Source organism: Loxodonta africana, chromosome 14 (genome assembly GCF_030014295.1).
Source record: "Loxodonta africana isolate mLoxAfr1 chromosome 14, mLoxAfr1.hap2, whole genome shotgun sequence".
NCBI lineage: Eukaryota > Metazoa > Chordata > Mammalia > Proboscidea > Elephantidae > Loxodonta > Loxodonta africana.
The window spans coordinates 47,400,677-47,417,278 of record NC_087355.1 but is presented as its reverse complement, the minus strand read 5'-3'; the positions used below and the strand labels follow the sequence as shown (position 1 = coordinate 47,417,278).

The 16,602-nt window shown below is 41.2% G+C and overlaps 1 protein-coding gene across 2 annotated transcripts in view; it reads right to left on the bottom strand.

Moving 5' to 3' along the window:
- Window positions 1-9,659: 9,659 nt before the first annotated feature.
- Window positions 9,660-16,602, bottom strand: part of SDC2 (syndecan 2) — a 137,404-nt gene continuing 130,461 nt past the window's right edge. For both annotated transcript variants that reach the window (XM_064267926.1, XM_010588416.3), the window contains 2 exons: window positions 12,580-12,715; window positions 9,660-10,920 (listed from right to left, as the gene is read on the bottom strand). In XM_064267926.1, coding sequence (XP_064123996.1) covers window positions 10,757-10,920; window positions 12,580-12,715 — 300 coding nt within the window. In that variant the 3' untranslated portion in view covers window positions 9,660-10,756. The remainder of the gene's footprint in view (window positions 10,921-12,579; window positions 12,716-16,602) is intronic.

Below are 16,602 nucleotides of genomic sequence, written 5' to 3'. Positions count from 1 at the left end.
GCAGCTGAGCATGTTAACTATTTGCACTACTAGGGGCTCCCTCCCCATCTTCATACTAAAACCCCCAAACCAAACCCACTGCTGTCGAATCGATTCCCATTCATAGCGGCCTATAGGACAGAGTAGAACTGCCTCATAGCATTTCCAAGGCTGTAAATCTTTACGGAAGCAGACTGCCACGTCTTTCTCCCATGGAGCGGGTGATGCGTTTGACTTGCTGACCTTTTGGTTAGCAGCTGAGCGCTTAACCACTGCACTGCATCCTTTTAAACCCTGGCATTAAGCTATAAACTAAGACTTGCCACCTAATCTCTGAGTACCCCTTGATCTTGAGCCTGAAAAGTCCAGGGAGTGAGGGAAGGGAGCATGCCAGGGGTTCTGAGAGCAGAGAGACGGGGCAGAAACCGAGTAGAGGCTTCAGTGACAGTGTGGGAGGGCCTGGTGAAATCAACGGTTGGGACGGCTCTGAGAGGCGATAACAGCTGCTCGTAAGTATGGGTAATTTATAAGTCGAGCATTCCTGTGTAAGCAGTGTCTGCCAAGCCCTTCCTCACAGGTTGCAAACATCACCCCAATGATACACACAGCAGCAAGTATAAGGAAGGTAAGACATTGACATCTTCTACTCCCTTGGCATTTAGAGAACTTGGGCCCAGAATGGTTAAATGACTCATTCCAGGTCCCACAGTGATGCCCAGAAAACCAGTCATGAGTTATATATAAAAGCAATGTCAGAGTAGAATGAAAATGAGCACACATAACCCAGCAAGATGATCCCACAAACCACCAGCTTATGTACAGGACTGTTAAACAAAGGTTTGGGATGGGTGGATCCTCGCTCATGCTGCCGAGGTTTACAGAGAAGGTCTTTAAGATGCAAAATAGACTTTGCATGTGGTTTGCTGAGGTCTTGCTTCTCAAGATAAACCAGGGGGGGAAATATATATATATATATATATATTACACATGTATGTATGTAAAGCTAAAAGTGAGTCCCAAGTTGGTCACATTTTAGAGAGGACTACAGCCCAGCAGGCCCCCAAAACGTCATGGCAGCTTTTGAAGGCATTTTGCAGTTGTTGTAACAGCACCGTTGGAACAAAGCCAAGCAGCTTTAGAAGCAGCCCAGTCTCTTAGACATAGATGACACTGCCAAGAGCAAAATAAAAGAGGGCCGTTGCCCAGCTTGGCATCCGGGTCCTGCAGCTGCCAAATCATATCCATTAACCATGCCAAAATAATCCATGGAGAAATTCCCAATGAGAGGCCCAGTGGCCCAACATGCTAGAAAATTGCCTGTGATCGTCGAAGCAGCGGGTTCCAGTTCTCCAGCATCACCGAGATTTCCAGGTATCTTTGAAGAAGTCAGTAGAACAATTTCAGTGATGCTCATATTTAGTGTGCGTGAGTGTGTAGGAGAAGACTGACAGATGGGGTGGAGGTAGAGAGCTGGAAGCAAAACTAAAATGAGCAATAAAATTCTTTCTAAGTTGTACAGAAGACAGGGTTAACATGACTACATAAACTAAAATGAGCAGTGAGGAGAAAAATGACTCTGGCCATTTCCTAGTCTCTTCTCCTAGTACAACAGGAAACTGAGACACGGGGACTGAAGTCCCACCCTGAAGGAAGAAAAGTCATGCCTGTTCTGCAAGGGAGAAAAAAGAAAGCCAAGTAAAAACTCAGGAAAGTTGGCTAAGCCAGGCGGCCGCTTTTCTCCCACCTACACATCTGCTTTGGGCTTTTCTTCTTTTCAGATTGTTGCGAGAAAACAGATGGCTGCAGGAGCCTGAATTTTAAATTTATGAATGGAAATTCGAACAGATGTTAGCAATCAAGATGGCATATAAGAATTTTTTTCATACCGTGTTTACAACCCAGCCTCCTTCACAGAAATGGGAGAGAGGGTCATAAAAAGGGTAGGTTTTGATCTCAGGACAGCATGGTAATTACGTGACACAATAACTGAAATACTGAAAGAACAAAGGCAGGAAACACTAATCAGCTCCTTGTGTAAATGCTATATATTCATCTGCAAAATACTAAAATCTAGCTGCAAGAAAACCATCAACCCATCAGAGCCCTTTCTGTGTTTTAAGTAGGTGAAACCCAAGCCCAAGATTTTAACAAATATCTGTGAACAGCTAGCTGCATCAATTTTGTTTTAGACTTTTGACATAATGTAGGTTTTTTTGTTTTTGTTTTTTTTGGCTGAAGGTCCTCGACTGTATAGGGCCTTACCAAATTTTACAGAGGAATTGAGTCTGAGGCTAGTAACACAGAAATCTGTTCATAAATGCATTTACCCATCATTCAAGGCTAGGAACTGGGCTAGGTAGTAAGAGGGGGGACAAAATGAACCAGACCTTAGTAATGTCCTCAATGTGCATAGAACTGAAGGGAGAAGCAGATATATATAACAATAGGCCAGAAAAAGGTATATGCTGAGAGTTATAGGAATGAAAAGAGTGAGTTTGATTGGGGGACTGGATAATGCCAATGGTTCCTGATGTCACAGGAGAATGGAGGAGTCCAGAGCTTGTGGATATCTGGAAAAGAAAGTGTCATCCTATTAGCAAATCTTGTTGGCTGTATTTTTAAAATATGAGATGGCCACAAAGTAGGGAGACATGGGTGTTATGTTATCATGTATTCTAATATAATATCAATAAACCTAAGTTTCCAGACTTCTTGGCCACCTGACTCTCCAGATCCAACCAGTTTTCCCTATCTCCACCACCTTGAGTACTGCAATCGCCTCACGAGTCTCCCAGCTTGTGTTTTTGCCCACATACACTGCCCCCACCGACCAGTTATTGTCAGCACAGCCATCAGAGTGATCTCTCTGAAGCCGTGGTTCTCAAGCTGGAGTCCCTGGAAGAGCAGCAACAGCGGCACCTGTGAAATTTCTAGGGCATGCGCATTCTCAGGTTCTATCCACCTAGTGAATCAGAAACTCTGAGGGTGGAGCCCTGAAATCTGGGTTGTAACAAGTCCTCCAGGGCATTCTGATGCCTCCTAAGGTTTGAGAACCAGGTTTAAGTATACCAGATCACTTCACTCCTTGGCTCAAAATCCTGCCATGGCTCTCCAAAGTCATTACAACAGCTGCAAGACCGTACACACACCATCTGGCTCGTGGATACTTCACCGATGCCCAGGACTCTACTTTCTAGCTCACTTGCTACACTCGAGGCCTTGGCCCTTGCTGTTCATCTGCCTGGAATGCTCCCCAGCCCTCCAGGCTTCCCACACCATAGCTTCATCAATCCCAAACCACCTTTGTCTCTGCTCCAATGTCACCTTCTTGCTAATACATTACATATTTGTTATTATCTATCTCTTTCCACTGGGATGTTAAGTTCTATGAGAGCAGGGCTTTGTTTTGTTGGCTCCAGTATTCCGAGGGCGCTGGGGTTTTTTTTTGGGGGGGGGGTGGTTAGAACTATGCCTAGCACATAGTGAGTGCTCAGGACACGTGTTAAAGCAATGAAGAAACTATCCTGTATTGAAGGCCTACTAGATGCCAGATAGGTTCTAAGCACTTCACCTTTATTTTTTCATTGAACTCCCATAACAAGCCAATTATTATTGTCATCTTTATTTTACACATGAAAAAATTAGCTAAGTAAGAAAAAAAAAAACAGTAACAGATAGTGAAAAAAAGCAAAGGACCGAGACGTGAGATTATCAGAAAAGGAAAATACACGATTTCCAGTTCTGGTCTCGGTAAAGTCAAATCCATCTACATTTTTAAACATTTTTACTGCCTTTTCCTGCAATTGGCCTGGACAGAGGTATTCACCTAAGCAGAATGTAATTAAGGAGGCAAAAATCCTGCTTTCAGTGGCCCCAGGACAAGGTTACAAGTGGGATAATTACACACTGTTTTGTTTGCTGATGTTTTCCTATTGTACACACAGTTAATAGAGATATTTCCTGAATATTCAAATAGCTCTTACTCTTTTGCCCGGTTACTTTTTTTTTTTTCAGTATAAAATCAGTTAATATTGTGTGTTAATAATGATCTGGTAGAAGTGGATACTTTAACACGCTTATTAATTTTCTCAAAAACGAGCTTCCCATGATGCATTACAGGGATTTTTTTCTACTTGCACGTAAAGATTGTGTTCCCTGATAAGCATCTGCCAAAATGGCACCCAATCCAGTGACCAGTGTTAAAGACTGAATCTGGTAGTGATTCATCCAAGACATAGTCAGACTTGGCTGGAAGAGCCACTGTCTTTCCAGACCATCTCATCTAGTCCCATGGCTTTTTGATACTATCTATATGCTGTTCGCTCCTGTGTCATCAGTTGGTATACAAGAAGGAAATTAGAACTCATAACAGGTAACATACCCGAGGGAACTGAATTCAGGGAATTTGTTACAAAGATGCTCGAGAACTATAAAGGCAATCTGGGAAGGATAAGATTACCCAGAGAATAGCCATAGCAGGACAGCTGCTACACTCCCTAGGGCTGGCGAAAATAAAGGAGAAAGTGGGGTTATGACAGTTTAAGAATAGTGGGAGCTGGGACGATGGAGGGGGGCCTGCCTAGTGGGAGTTCAAACCACAGAGGAGATGCACTACTGCTAGAAATGATGCCCAAAGCAGAGAAAGAGAGGAAAAAAATACTCTGGCTTTTCTCCTTCTCCTAACCAGCCAGCTCCTGCCAGTGCCTTCCATTAGCCAAACCTTCCTAGAAGCCAGTTGGCAAGGAAGCTTGGGAAATGTAGTTTGCATGGATCAACTACTCCCTCCCTTCCATATAGAGCAGAGCAGGGAAGAGCAGGAAATGAATCAGAGTGCTAAAATGAAAATAACGAACTCAACTCCCAAATTAATAGCTCAGACCTCTTCTCTGAGCTCCGAAGTCTTATACTCAAATTCTTACCTGACACCTCCACTTGGGTGTCTAATAGTCCTCGCTAGCTTAATGTGATCCAAAAAGAACCCTTGATTTACCAGCCCACCCCCCACCCCTTTGCACCTAGTATTCACTTTCTCAGTACACGATTGACTCATGGTCAGCAGAATACATAGATGCCATCTTTGATTCCATGTTTTCCTTACTCCCTATACCCAACTTCCAATCACTTAGCAAGACCCGTTGATTCTATGTCCAAAAACAAGTCCTCTCCACACCACTCCGTCTTCATCATTACTCCCTTAGCCAAGCCACTATTTCTCCCCTAAAAAAAAAACCAAACAAACAAACCCGTTGCCATCGAGTCAATTCTGACTCATAGTGGCCCTCTAGGACAGGGTAGAATAGCCCCATAGCTTCCAAGGAGCGCCTGATGGATTCAAACTACTGACCTTTTGGTTAGCGGATGTAGCTCTTAACCACTACACTACCAGGGTTTCCATTTTTCCCCTAGATAACAATAATCCCCTTTTTTAACTGGCCATGCTAATTCCACCGTATCCCCTTACTACGCATTTGTCCTGGGTCAGGTCCTATAGGCTTTAACGGCAAAAGTAAGGAGCAGAGACTTTATTCTTAGTGCTGTAAGAGCCATTGAAGGGTTTTAAGCAAGACAGCAACAAACTATATCTTAAAGAGATCAGTCTAGCTGCCTCATTAAGAATAAATTTTGAAGGGACGAAAGTAAAGGAAGGAAGACCAGTTTGGAAGCAATTACACTCTTCTCAGATCTCTTCTTCCACTTCTCTCCCCTTGCCCAGCAGCCACTTGGCCTTCTCGCTATTCCTCCAACATTCCAAGCTTGTTCCCTCTTGAGGGCCTTCCATAGCCTGGGATGATCTTACCCAGATTGTCACAGAAATGGCTGCATATCTCTGAGATGTTTACTGACCATGCTGTTGTAGTTATTATAAATAATAATAATAAAAAAAAAACCGTTGCCGTCAATTCTGACTCATAGCGACCCTATTGGACAGAGTAGAACTGCCACATAGGGTTTCCAAGGAGCAGCTGGTGGATTTGAACTGCCGATCTTTTGGTTAGCACCCACAGTTGTTAACCACTACACCACCAGGGGTTCCTGTAGTCATTATAGCTGTTCATAAATATCATCTCCTAGGCACAAGGTACGATTGGACCTCTCCGCCCCTTGGAAGTTCAATGTGGCCATGTGACTTGCTTCGGCCAATGAAATGTGGGTGGAAGTGACACGTCGCCAATGGGTGGAAGCTTTCAGAGCTGTTCTGTGCTTTGCCATTCTTTCCCTTCTACTACTATGGCTGGCAGTGTTCCAGATAGTGGCTACTCTTGCCTGAGCTGGAGGATGACAATTATTCTGAGAACCTTCCACCAGCCCATGTAAGTGTGAGCAAGAAATAAATCTTTGTGATGTAAGTTGCTGAGATCTTGTGATTACTGCAGCACACTTAGCCTATCCTGATACAGTCCTTTGGTCTCCTACATCAACCTTTGTCATGCCCAGCATGGAAATCACTCCCTGATAAATCCGAATTGTTAGTTTTGTTTCCACTATGTCCTTGCCCTACTGCTCCCCCAAGAAGCTCCATGTACCTTGCCCTACTGCTCCCCCAAGAAGCTCCATGTACCTTGCCCTACTGCTCCCCCAAGAAGCTCCATGTACCAGGAGAGAAGGGTCTTCTTCTATCTCTTTCACCACTATTACCCAGAGCTCCTAGAAGAGTGTCTGGTGCTTAGTCAGTATGCAAATACTTGTTCATTGAACCCCTTTTGCTTTGCACATACAAGTATTTGTTGTGTGAATGCTACTTTGCCAAAGAAACTGGAATAAATGTGTCTTGTGCTCAGTGCATCTAGAGCACCAATGCCTAAAGCTTCACTCTCCTATTTGTGGGTTGGAACTATGACTTGGGTTACATGCATCCAGCTAATTCACAGGAAACCAAATTTCTCCCAAAGCCACCAGGATTCCTTGGTCAGAACAGGCTCTGCTAAAGACCATATATAGCAGATAAAAAAGAAATGAACCTTAGAACCATAAATCGTAGTTCAAGTCACCCAGAGTTGAGACAGTGAGACAGAACTCATTTTGATACTGTTTTACCGCTAAAAGGCAGACGGATGTTGTTCTAGCCTTTTTTAAAGTTTTCTGTGGCCGTTCAATCTCATTTCCCAGAAATAGCCTAGTCTCACATTTCACTATTGTCATAAAATATCAGCACTGAAAAGAACTTCAGTGATTATTCAACTCGGACTAGTCCATTTATCATCTGGTTTGATTAATTTTAATTGAAAGCCTTTTAGGTCTCACTGTTGTCTGCCAGAGGCTTAGAGCTTAGAAACTCATGTTGGAGATTTAGTGTTGCTTCAAGTCATTGCCTTTTTAAACCGAATATATTAAATTTTTTTTTCTAGAACCACCCCACTGATACTTTATCATAGAGCTTTAAAGAAAATCTTGCTTCCAAAAAGAACCCTGCAATGCAGTACATTTTTAAATTTTATACTTTTCCTCCTGACTTACAAATTTTCCGGGAGGTTTCAAAATGTTTAAGATATTGAAGAAATAAACTCCTAAAAAGTACAAAGTTATTATCATGCCTGTTCCTGCAGGAATCAACACCCTTTGTAGGACATATTAGTTCTTTAAGGTCACTGGGATACGGTAGCTATGTTCTCCGTATTTAGCTTATTCTCCTAGCCCTTATATTAAGCAGATTACATCTTCAATAAGCAAGAAAATTTTACCTAATCTGCAAAAAAGGAGCATATTAACAAGAGACCAAGTCATTAAATGTTTGACATAAAACTTTATCAATTTTTAACATGAATAGGTGGTAATTTTTACAATCTTCTTCAGTTTTATTAACCAGGTCCTAATTTTGAGGTAAGGAGGCCTGGTGGTGCAATGGTTAAGTGCTCAGCTGGTAGCCAAAAGGTTAGTGGTTTGAACCAACCAGCAGCTCTGCAGGAGAAAAGACCTGGCAATCTGTTTCCGTAAAGACTAAAAGACTGCAGCCTAGAAAACCCTATGGGGCAGTTCTACTCTGTCCTATAGGGTCACTATGTCAGAATCGACTTGACGGCACACCACCACCACCACGATAATTCTGACGTTCTAAGTACTAAGTACCTGCGGCTAAATCTTAAAAAAAAAGTGAACTCATCCCATTTCCCCCCATATGCTGAATATGGGACAGTTCAAATACATTGCCAAGTCTCAAACACCATATTCACACAAAGGAAATCATTTACATGTGGTTAAAGAAACAGGAAATTTTCTCATCAGCTTTAATATTTATACTTTACTAAAAATTTCCTGAAGTGAGTAACATCACTAACACTTTTTATAGTATTTGCTGTATCTTAAAAAAAAGAAAAAACTAAGGAGAAAACATACAGCTGAAGAAAACTGGATGTCAGTCTACACAAGGAATTTTCTCTTTCGGCATGACAGACTTTATTTTGGCACTTTAACAGATATTTTGCTTTACAGCAGTGACAAAATATTTGCCAGAAATTTTCTTTTCCTGGCACAGATATTCCAAGCAGTTCTCTGAATTGAATTTCACTATGCTTTGCACAGTTAGAGGTATACCCATTACATTCTGAACCTCTGTGATTGAGGGATATGGTGTGACTTTAGAAGGTGCTATTACTTCCTTTTAATCACTCAAAAGTGGACTGATTCTGCAAGTGATGGGAAAGGAATTCGAGAACTAAGGCCATTAAGCATTTAAGTAAACATGGTTCCAAACATCGCTTAAAAAAAAAAAATTTAAAGCAGTTCTGTGACAATTCCAGGGAATGTTCTCTAAATGAAGCATTTATATTTTATTAAATTATATGTTGGGAAAGTTTCCTTTTTGCTGTCTTCTTCCTACTTTGGCAACTCACAGTTTAAAAAAACAAAACCCTGTTGCCATCGAGTTTATTCCCACTTATGGCCACCTCATGTGTTTCAGAGTAGAACTGTGCTCCGTGGGAATTTCAATGGCTGATTTTTCGGAAGTAGACTGCCAGGCCTTTCTTCCAAGGGCCTCTGGGTGAACTCAAACTTCCAACCTTTCGATAAGCAGCTGAGCGCATTAACCATTTGCACCATCCAGAGACTCTGATGGTAAAAAGAGAACAATACTTGGGCAGAAGGAAGTACCTAGCCAGGTCTTTGCCTGCCTCTACATCCTCCTTAGGCATTACTGCTTTCGAGCAACTTCCATTGTAAGCAGGGAGGCCCTCCTGATGCAGAGCCTCTCCTGCCCTACCCTCACTCCCTCCCTGTGGTATGAATTATGGTATTCCATCCATTTGTTCTTCCGTTAAGCTTCAGAAGATTTGGAGCGAAGTTTCAAAGGTAAATCAATCTATAGAATTAAGCTTTAGATACCTACTTCTGGAAAGTCCCTTCAGTTCTTTGGAATTTATAGTCTTATAATTTATTTGCAAAAGTGGGCATCTGTCTCAATATTGCCATCAGCTATCCCATCAAGGTTGCAAACTTTGCAATTCCCTGGCAGCCTTCCAGAACCTGAACCCACACACACAAATACAATACATCCAGATTTCCTCTGGCCAATTCAGAAGCAAATCTGGTAATAAACAGCCTCATCGACGGTCTCTTTGGTCTTGATTTACAGACACTGTGGAACAGTCAGAAATCAAATCCATGGCGTCCTTGAGACCAGTCAATCATTAGCAAAGGGGAGATGTACATTTGACCGAAAATGTATAGAATTTATAACAGTGACATTTTCAATATTAGGCCACATGATTTATTCAGTAGTTTTTATGTTCCCAAATTAACAATTTATGTCTATTTATAAGACTACAAAAGTTACCATTAGATTTGTCTGTGCTTATAAAATATGAACTTTTTTTTTAAACTGTTATATATACTCATTAACACCAGTCTGCGACGAGTTACATAGAATCATAGGCACTTCAAAGGCTTAAAAAGACGTTTACAACTTAAATGCATTTTTAAGAACAAAAACTGATTTTTCCTTAAACCCCTACTTGTACCTTCAAATTGCAAGAAATTAACAAATACAGTGGCCAAAGGTATCTGTAGCAACTTCTCAAAATACTGTTAGCATCTTTGGGTTTGCTGAGGCTTCTCAGTTAACTCACATCAAATCCTCCCAGAAGAAGATCTGATTAGATAGATACGACTAAACAGTTTTGTGGTAATAATCCAATTTTACACATTAATTTGCTGTTGCAAATTTGCCCAAAGCTACAGGTAATGAAAAAGCAAGTGTAAAATGGAAAGTCTGACACTTAAAAGTTTATACAAAGTGGAGGTTAAAGTTTACATACTTGAAAATCACATATACACTAAATTTACCATTATCTGAATTATCCAAAGACAAATTGCACCATGAGAGCTACAAAAGGCATAGAGTTTTGCTTTGTTTTGAAGGGGACATAAAGGGAGGGGGACAGAGAAGAGGGAAGCAACAGATAAATTAATGACAACCAGCTTGGTAGGGTCAATCTGAGACATGCCGACAAAAATTAAACAGCTTTTATCCTCGAACCTTAGGATAAAAACAATGACTTCGTATTTGCACATAAGGTTTCAAACGATTCCATGAAAATCAAGGGTTTTCATAACATAATATTTTGCCACTGCTATTCACAGAACACTGCAGATGTTAAGTTTTAATTTTACGTGGTTCTAAAGAAATACATGAAAAAATTTAAATACAATGGGATTTTATCATTAAGGTGCCAGAATGGCTCTTTAATGAAAAAACAAAAAACAAAGCTCTTCATTATTCTATGCAAAAGCTTTATTTTTAAAAGTTCAGTGATCTCATAAATAGAGACACTAAGTGGGAGTTTTATGCATAGAACTCCTTAGTAGGTGCCTTCTGATACGCAGCACTGGATGGTTTGCGTTCCCCGAGGTCATAGCTTCCTTCATCCTTCTTTCTCATGCGATACACCAACAGCAGGATAAGGAAAATTGCAAAGAGAAAGCCAATAACTCCACCAGCAATGACAGCTGAAACACACCAAAAGGAAGCTTGCTTTTAGAAAGGATTCCAGGGTTACAGAAATTCGCTTTGTCAAGCTCAATCCACTTATGCTTTTATAAAAGGCTTAATTTGAAAACCCTCACTTAAAAAAAACTGGATTCAATGAAGCAACCAGGTAATTATGCAAATTTGACATTCTTCAGGAAGGTACAATACTTTCTTTGATTGGTATTAATAATGTCACCGAAAGCCTCAGCAAGAAAAATCTGGCTGTGACCGCAACTAATTCCATACTTTAAAATACTTTAGTCTTTTCAGTACTCACATTTCATTTTCTAATCTTCTAATTGCTTTTTCAGTGCAAACATAAAACATGATTTAATTGACTTAAAATTTTTAAGCATAAATATGAAAAAACATGCAACTTTCTAGTCTTAGATTCAAGACTATCAAGAATTAGGCACTCTAGTACCTATTCAAGGAACAACAATTGGTCTCTATTTGCCTGGAGCAACAGAGGAAGGAGAGTCCGCAACAGGTGGAGGAAATGGAATGTATGTCTAATCGCCTCCATGAACCAACTGCCTCCATTGCCATGAGACCAGAAGAACTGGATGGTGCCTGGCTACCATTACTGAACATTTTGACCAAAGATTCCATAGAAGAATCCTGATCAAAAGGGGGCAAAATATGGAACAGAATTTCAAATTCTCTTGGAATCCAGTATTTCTGGAGCCACTGAGGCTAGATGAACCCCCAAAGCTATTGCTATGAGATAGACTTTAAACCAAAGATATCCCCCCCAAAGTCTCCTGAAAACCAAATACAGTAGTTTAGCTTTATTAATAACGAATATCTGCCTTAAGCATCGTGTTTTAAGAAACTATCTATATGGAGTCAAACTGACAACAGCAACTTGAGAGATTAGATAAGAAGTCTAGGGGGCAGTGAGTTTATGTTAACGGAGGAGGAACAATTCAGAAAAGGAGGTTGCGAATGTTTGTACAACTTAAAGAATTTAATCATTGTCACTGAATTGTACATGTACGAACAGTTGAATTGGTGAATGTTCTGCTGTGTACATTTTCAACAATAACAACAAAAAATTAAATGATTTAAAAAAATCATAAAGAAAGTGGAAAAAAAATCAGGTGCTCTTAAATTTTACAAATCTTCCCCCTTAAAATCAAATGCTAATGCGCCCATTAGATAAGTTACAATTAGAGACTACATTCTTACAGCCATGGGCTTTATATGTGTAAAGTATGCCTTCCTTCCCCTCCCCTTCCCCTCCCCACAAAAGATCTTTTCCTTTTCTTAAGTTTCCCTTGAAATCAGGGATGGCTTGGAGCAAGACTGATGGCTCTTCACACACACCTTTCTCTACCCACACCCTTCCCAGCCAAACTGTCTAGGACCAATTCAGATCTTAACTTTCCTCTTCCAGGCCATCACCACACCAACCCCACTTAAGGGCTGGCCAAAGAACAGGCCCAGAGGACTGGCAGAAAATAAAGCCAATGCTTGCTAACCTCCTGCCCCTCATTCTGGAATGAGAAGGGCTGTGAAGACTGCCTTCAGTAGGAAGGTGACATTCAGCAAGCTTTGCCTACACACACCTGAGTAACACTTTAGAGGCCCAGGTAAGGACCACCTCCCCACCTGAACCCCACCCTGCTACTCACCTGCCAGGACTTCTTTTCGTTTAAACAGATTGTCTGAGTGCTTCTCAGTATACACATTTGTATCCTCTTCTGCTGGATCCATTTTCCTTTCTGAGTCTGACACTTGAACATTCTCCTTATCGATTTCTTCGTATGACTGGTATGGGAAACGGGGAAAGATTACATAGATAAAAAAAATGTATTGGGAAGCAGACATAATAAGATGAGTATACTCCAACATTCCTTTTCTTCATACCATGAATTTAGGAAATAAACTGGAACCATTACTTTGGGTGAAGTTTATACCAGCGAACTGAGTTCCATGACGGATTTATGTAGTTCCTGGTTTTGTATATCATTTCATTAAATGTGTATGCAAGGTGGATATTTAATGAGTGCACAATAATCCTAATGACACGGTTAGGCTCAGTCACTACTTCATAAGATCTCTCTTTTCTCATCACTCTTCTGACTTCAGGGAGTCTCTGGGTGATGCAAAGAGTTAAGTGCTCAATTACTAGCTGAAAGGTAGGCGGTTCCAACCCCTTAAGCAGCGCCTCAGAACACAGGGCTAGCGCTCCGCTAGGGAAAGGTCACAGCCTTGAAAACTCCATGGAGCAGTTCCACTCTGCCTACGCGGGGTCACCTGAGTTGGAATCACCTCAGTGGCAACCAACAACAGCTTCTGACTTCAGGCCACCATCTTCCTCTGACTGCTTCAATCCAAAAGTATTGCCCCAGTTCCCCTTATGCCTTTGTCACTTTGCTACACATGGCACCACTGATAACCGCTTCCTTTCAGGGTATTCCCCACACCTGACTGCTCCTCCCTCCTCTTACTGTGTAGGGAGTACTCTTGCTCAGGCCTACTTGGTAATTTTTCACTCTGCTTACTCACTCTCACACCTTCAGAGAATCCTGGGCTAGGGCTTCTTCTGGGGGCCTGGGTTCTGCAGTTAAGACCTCTGGGACCCTGACCAAGTCATGGCATGTTTCCGGACCTCGGTTTCCTCATCTGGCAACCGAGGGCACTTTAAGGTTCTTGGGCATTCTACAATTCTAAAGTATAAATCTACAGTAATAACTCATCTCCAGTCAGCATCATGCCAACCCAGCCAGTGGTCTACTACAGGATAGTAACTCTTGGCTGTAGCACCTTTAACACTACATGTCAAATTTAAAAGGTAATTCACCACCAAATCATATCGATCCACTTTTCTATTTCCATTAATGGTACTGCTATCTTTCCCCATTTTTCTCAAATTAAGTTCCTTCCTTGGATTCTCATTTCCAGGTCTTGATCACATTACACCGAAGTTCCTGCAACAACCTCGTAACTGCATGTGTTTGCTGGCTTCCAATCCCACCCACCCCAACCCACCTCTAACATCCCAGTAAAAAACCCTGCCAGGTCATGTTCACACTGCCTATTACTTAACAAAGATGGCTCTTAACATCTGTGCCTTGGTTCATGCAAGTTTCCTAACCCCAATCCAAATAATTCACTTCTTTCATTGCCCATTTGTCCTTAATAAAGCTCTCCCTGATTGTTCACCTCTCCAAACCCCCAGAATACTTTTTAGTCTACCAGACCAACACATACATCATCCACTGCCTTTCTAATATTCATCACTAATGCTAACCACCTTGGGTCAGTGACACAAGGTTACAGCAATGGATTTCCAAATCTGACTAGAAAGCTTAAAAATAAATACATATGGGCCCTACCACTAGAGAGTTTATTTCAGTTGGTCTAGGGTGGAATCTGACATTGATTATTGTTGTTGTTTATTTAAAGTTCTCCAGACAATTCTATGGTTTGAGAACCACTGGGTTAGAGAAGTTCAGTTCAAATGAATCGACTATTCTCTATCAGACTGAAGTTCTTCTTGGCCAACACTATTCATGAAAAACACTGCCAACTCCATTAGACGACAATCCTTTTTAGCTCTACTGCTCTCCCTAAGATCATGTAACCACCCCCACTAAACCAAACAAAAAACTAAACCAAACCCACTTCCTCTGAGTCGTTTCTGGCTCATAGTGACCCTACAGGACAGAGTAAAACTGCCCCATACAATTTCCAAGGCTATAAATCTTTACAGAAGCAGTCTAGTGCTTAAGCACTGCCCCACCAGGGCTCCTAGGACTCTATGAAGTCTATTGCACTATGGGACCATTATTGATTGCTTTCTGAAGGCTGGGGTTCATTCAAAATGGCAGCCTAGAGAGTTAAATTTAAGAAGGAAAAACCTCACCTCCATGCGGTGCCTTAAGGACTCTCTTGTTTCTAGAAGTACTACAAGCTAAACCAGGTAGATCCATATGAACTCCAGGGTATGCTGGGTCTCTGCCTCAATGAACAGAATACTAGGCTGCCACTGAAGACTATATGTAATAAAGTGTGATAAAGAATAATTGTCTCATTTTCTTCAGCCCCAAGAAACCCTGTACTGCCTTAAACCTCAATCTGACATGGTTTACAAGAAGCAGCAGGCCACAGAGGAATTATCTTATACAACATATACCCCAAATGCACTGTTGTCTACATTAATGTGATAGAAAGAAAATAAGAAAGGTCTTTCCAGGCCTTCATGTACCAAAGTGAAGCACAAGAGAGAAAACTCATTGGCAGTATTTTGTCTGAGCTTTTCCCATTCTTCTCATGGGAAGTCCATCAGTAATTGGTAGAATGACAGACAACTCAACAGATCAGAGAATGGATTATCCAGGTTCTAGTCTAGGAATCTTTTCATTGCTCATTAGAACTGTTATCAAAAAAACCCCAAACCCATTGCCGTCGAGTCAATTCCGACTCATAGTGATCCTATAGGACAGAGTAGAACTGCCCCATAGGGGTTTCTAATGAGCAGCTGGTGGATTCGAACTGCTAAACTTTTGGTTAGTAGGCTGAGCTCTTAATCACTGCACCACCAGGGCCCCAGAACTGTTATCAGAGGTCCGGAAAGGGAAGAGGAAACTCAAAGAAGTGGATATTCAGGCTGGTGACTAGAGAGAGGTAAACAAGTTCTGGCGGGGAAGGAGATAGACATAAACAGCTATTGTGATATTAGAGATCAAGTTTATCCATGTCATCTTCATCCCATATTATGGCAAGTCACGTGATTTCACTTCAGGTTTCCTGAGTCCCTAAAATCATCTGAGAGAGTTCTTGACATTGTTCAGTTCCCTTTAATTCAGTTTCTGATCCAGCAGGAGGCAGAAGCTTGAATTCCAGGGGTCTGGGAGTTTGGACACAGAAGGTCTCCACAGAGTCGAGCCCACCATGCCCTTAGATGAATGATCCACAATAGGCTTGGTGCATAAACCCAGCACAAGCTTCAAGGCACTCTGAAAGGCACATTCATTTTTTAAACTGAAGTTTTCTTGTACAGAAGCAGGGGTTTGACTAAAAGAAAAATCATTCTACAGTAAAGAGCTAATATGAAATACCTTAACTCTTGTATACATATGTAACATGAAATTACAAAATGGCAACAGGAATGATTTAATGAAGCCAATTAAAAATGCCACAACATGTCTGCTTGTTTGGATGCCATGGGAATGTAACGGAGGGAACAGGTTATGAACAACGCGCTGCTTGAACAAATAACCCTTCTCTTTTTTTGTCACATAAATTTACAAGTTAGAATATCTTCAGCAGTGACATTAATGTCACTGTGAGACTTACTCAAAAGCAAAACCTACACTAATGTTAACCTAGAGGCAATGTTTAATTCAACTGTAGCATGTAACTGCAAAATGGAAAATTTAATCACTATTATTAGTAAATGCTATTGGTGATCAATATTATCATTGTCAGTACCTAGAACAGTGTGCGACATTCAGTGGCACTTAATCTCTCCTGAATAGACGCTCATCTGCCAAATGCCTATCTTCTTCATCATGAACTGATGCAATTACTCCCTCAAGGCAATTTTTAAAAACCTTAAATCAATTTTCAATACGTTGTTTTCACCAGACCAGAACTCGACGTCAAATTAGGTTTTGCTTAGGATACAATTCTTTATCACTAAAGACAAA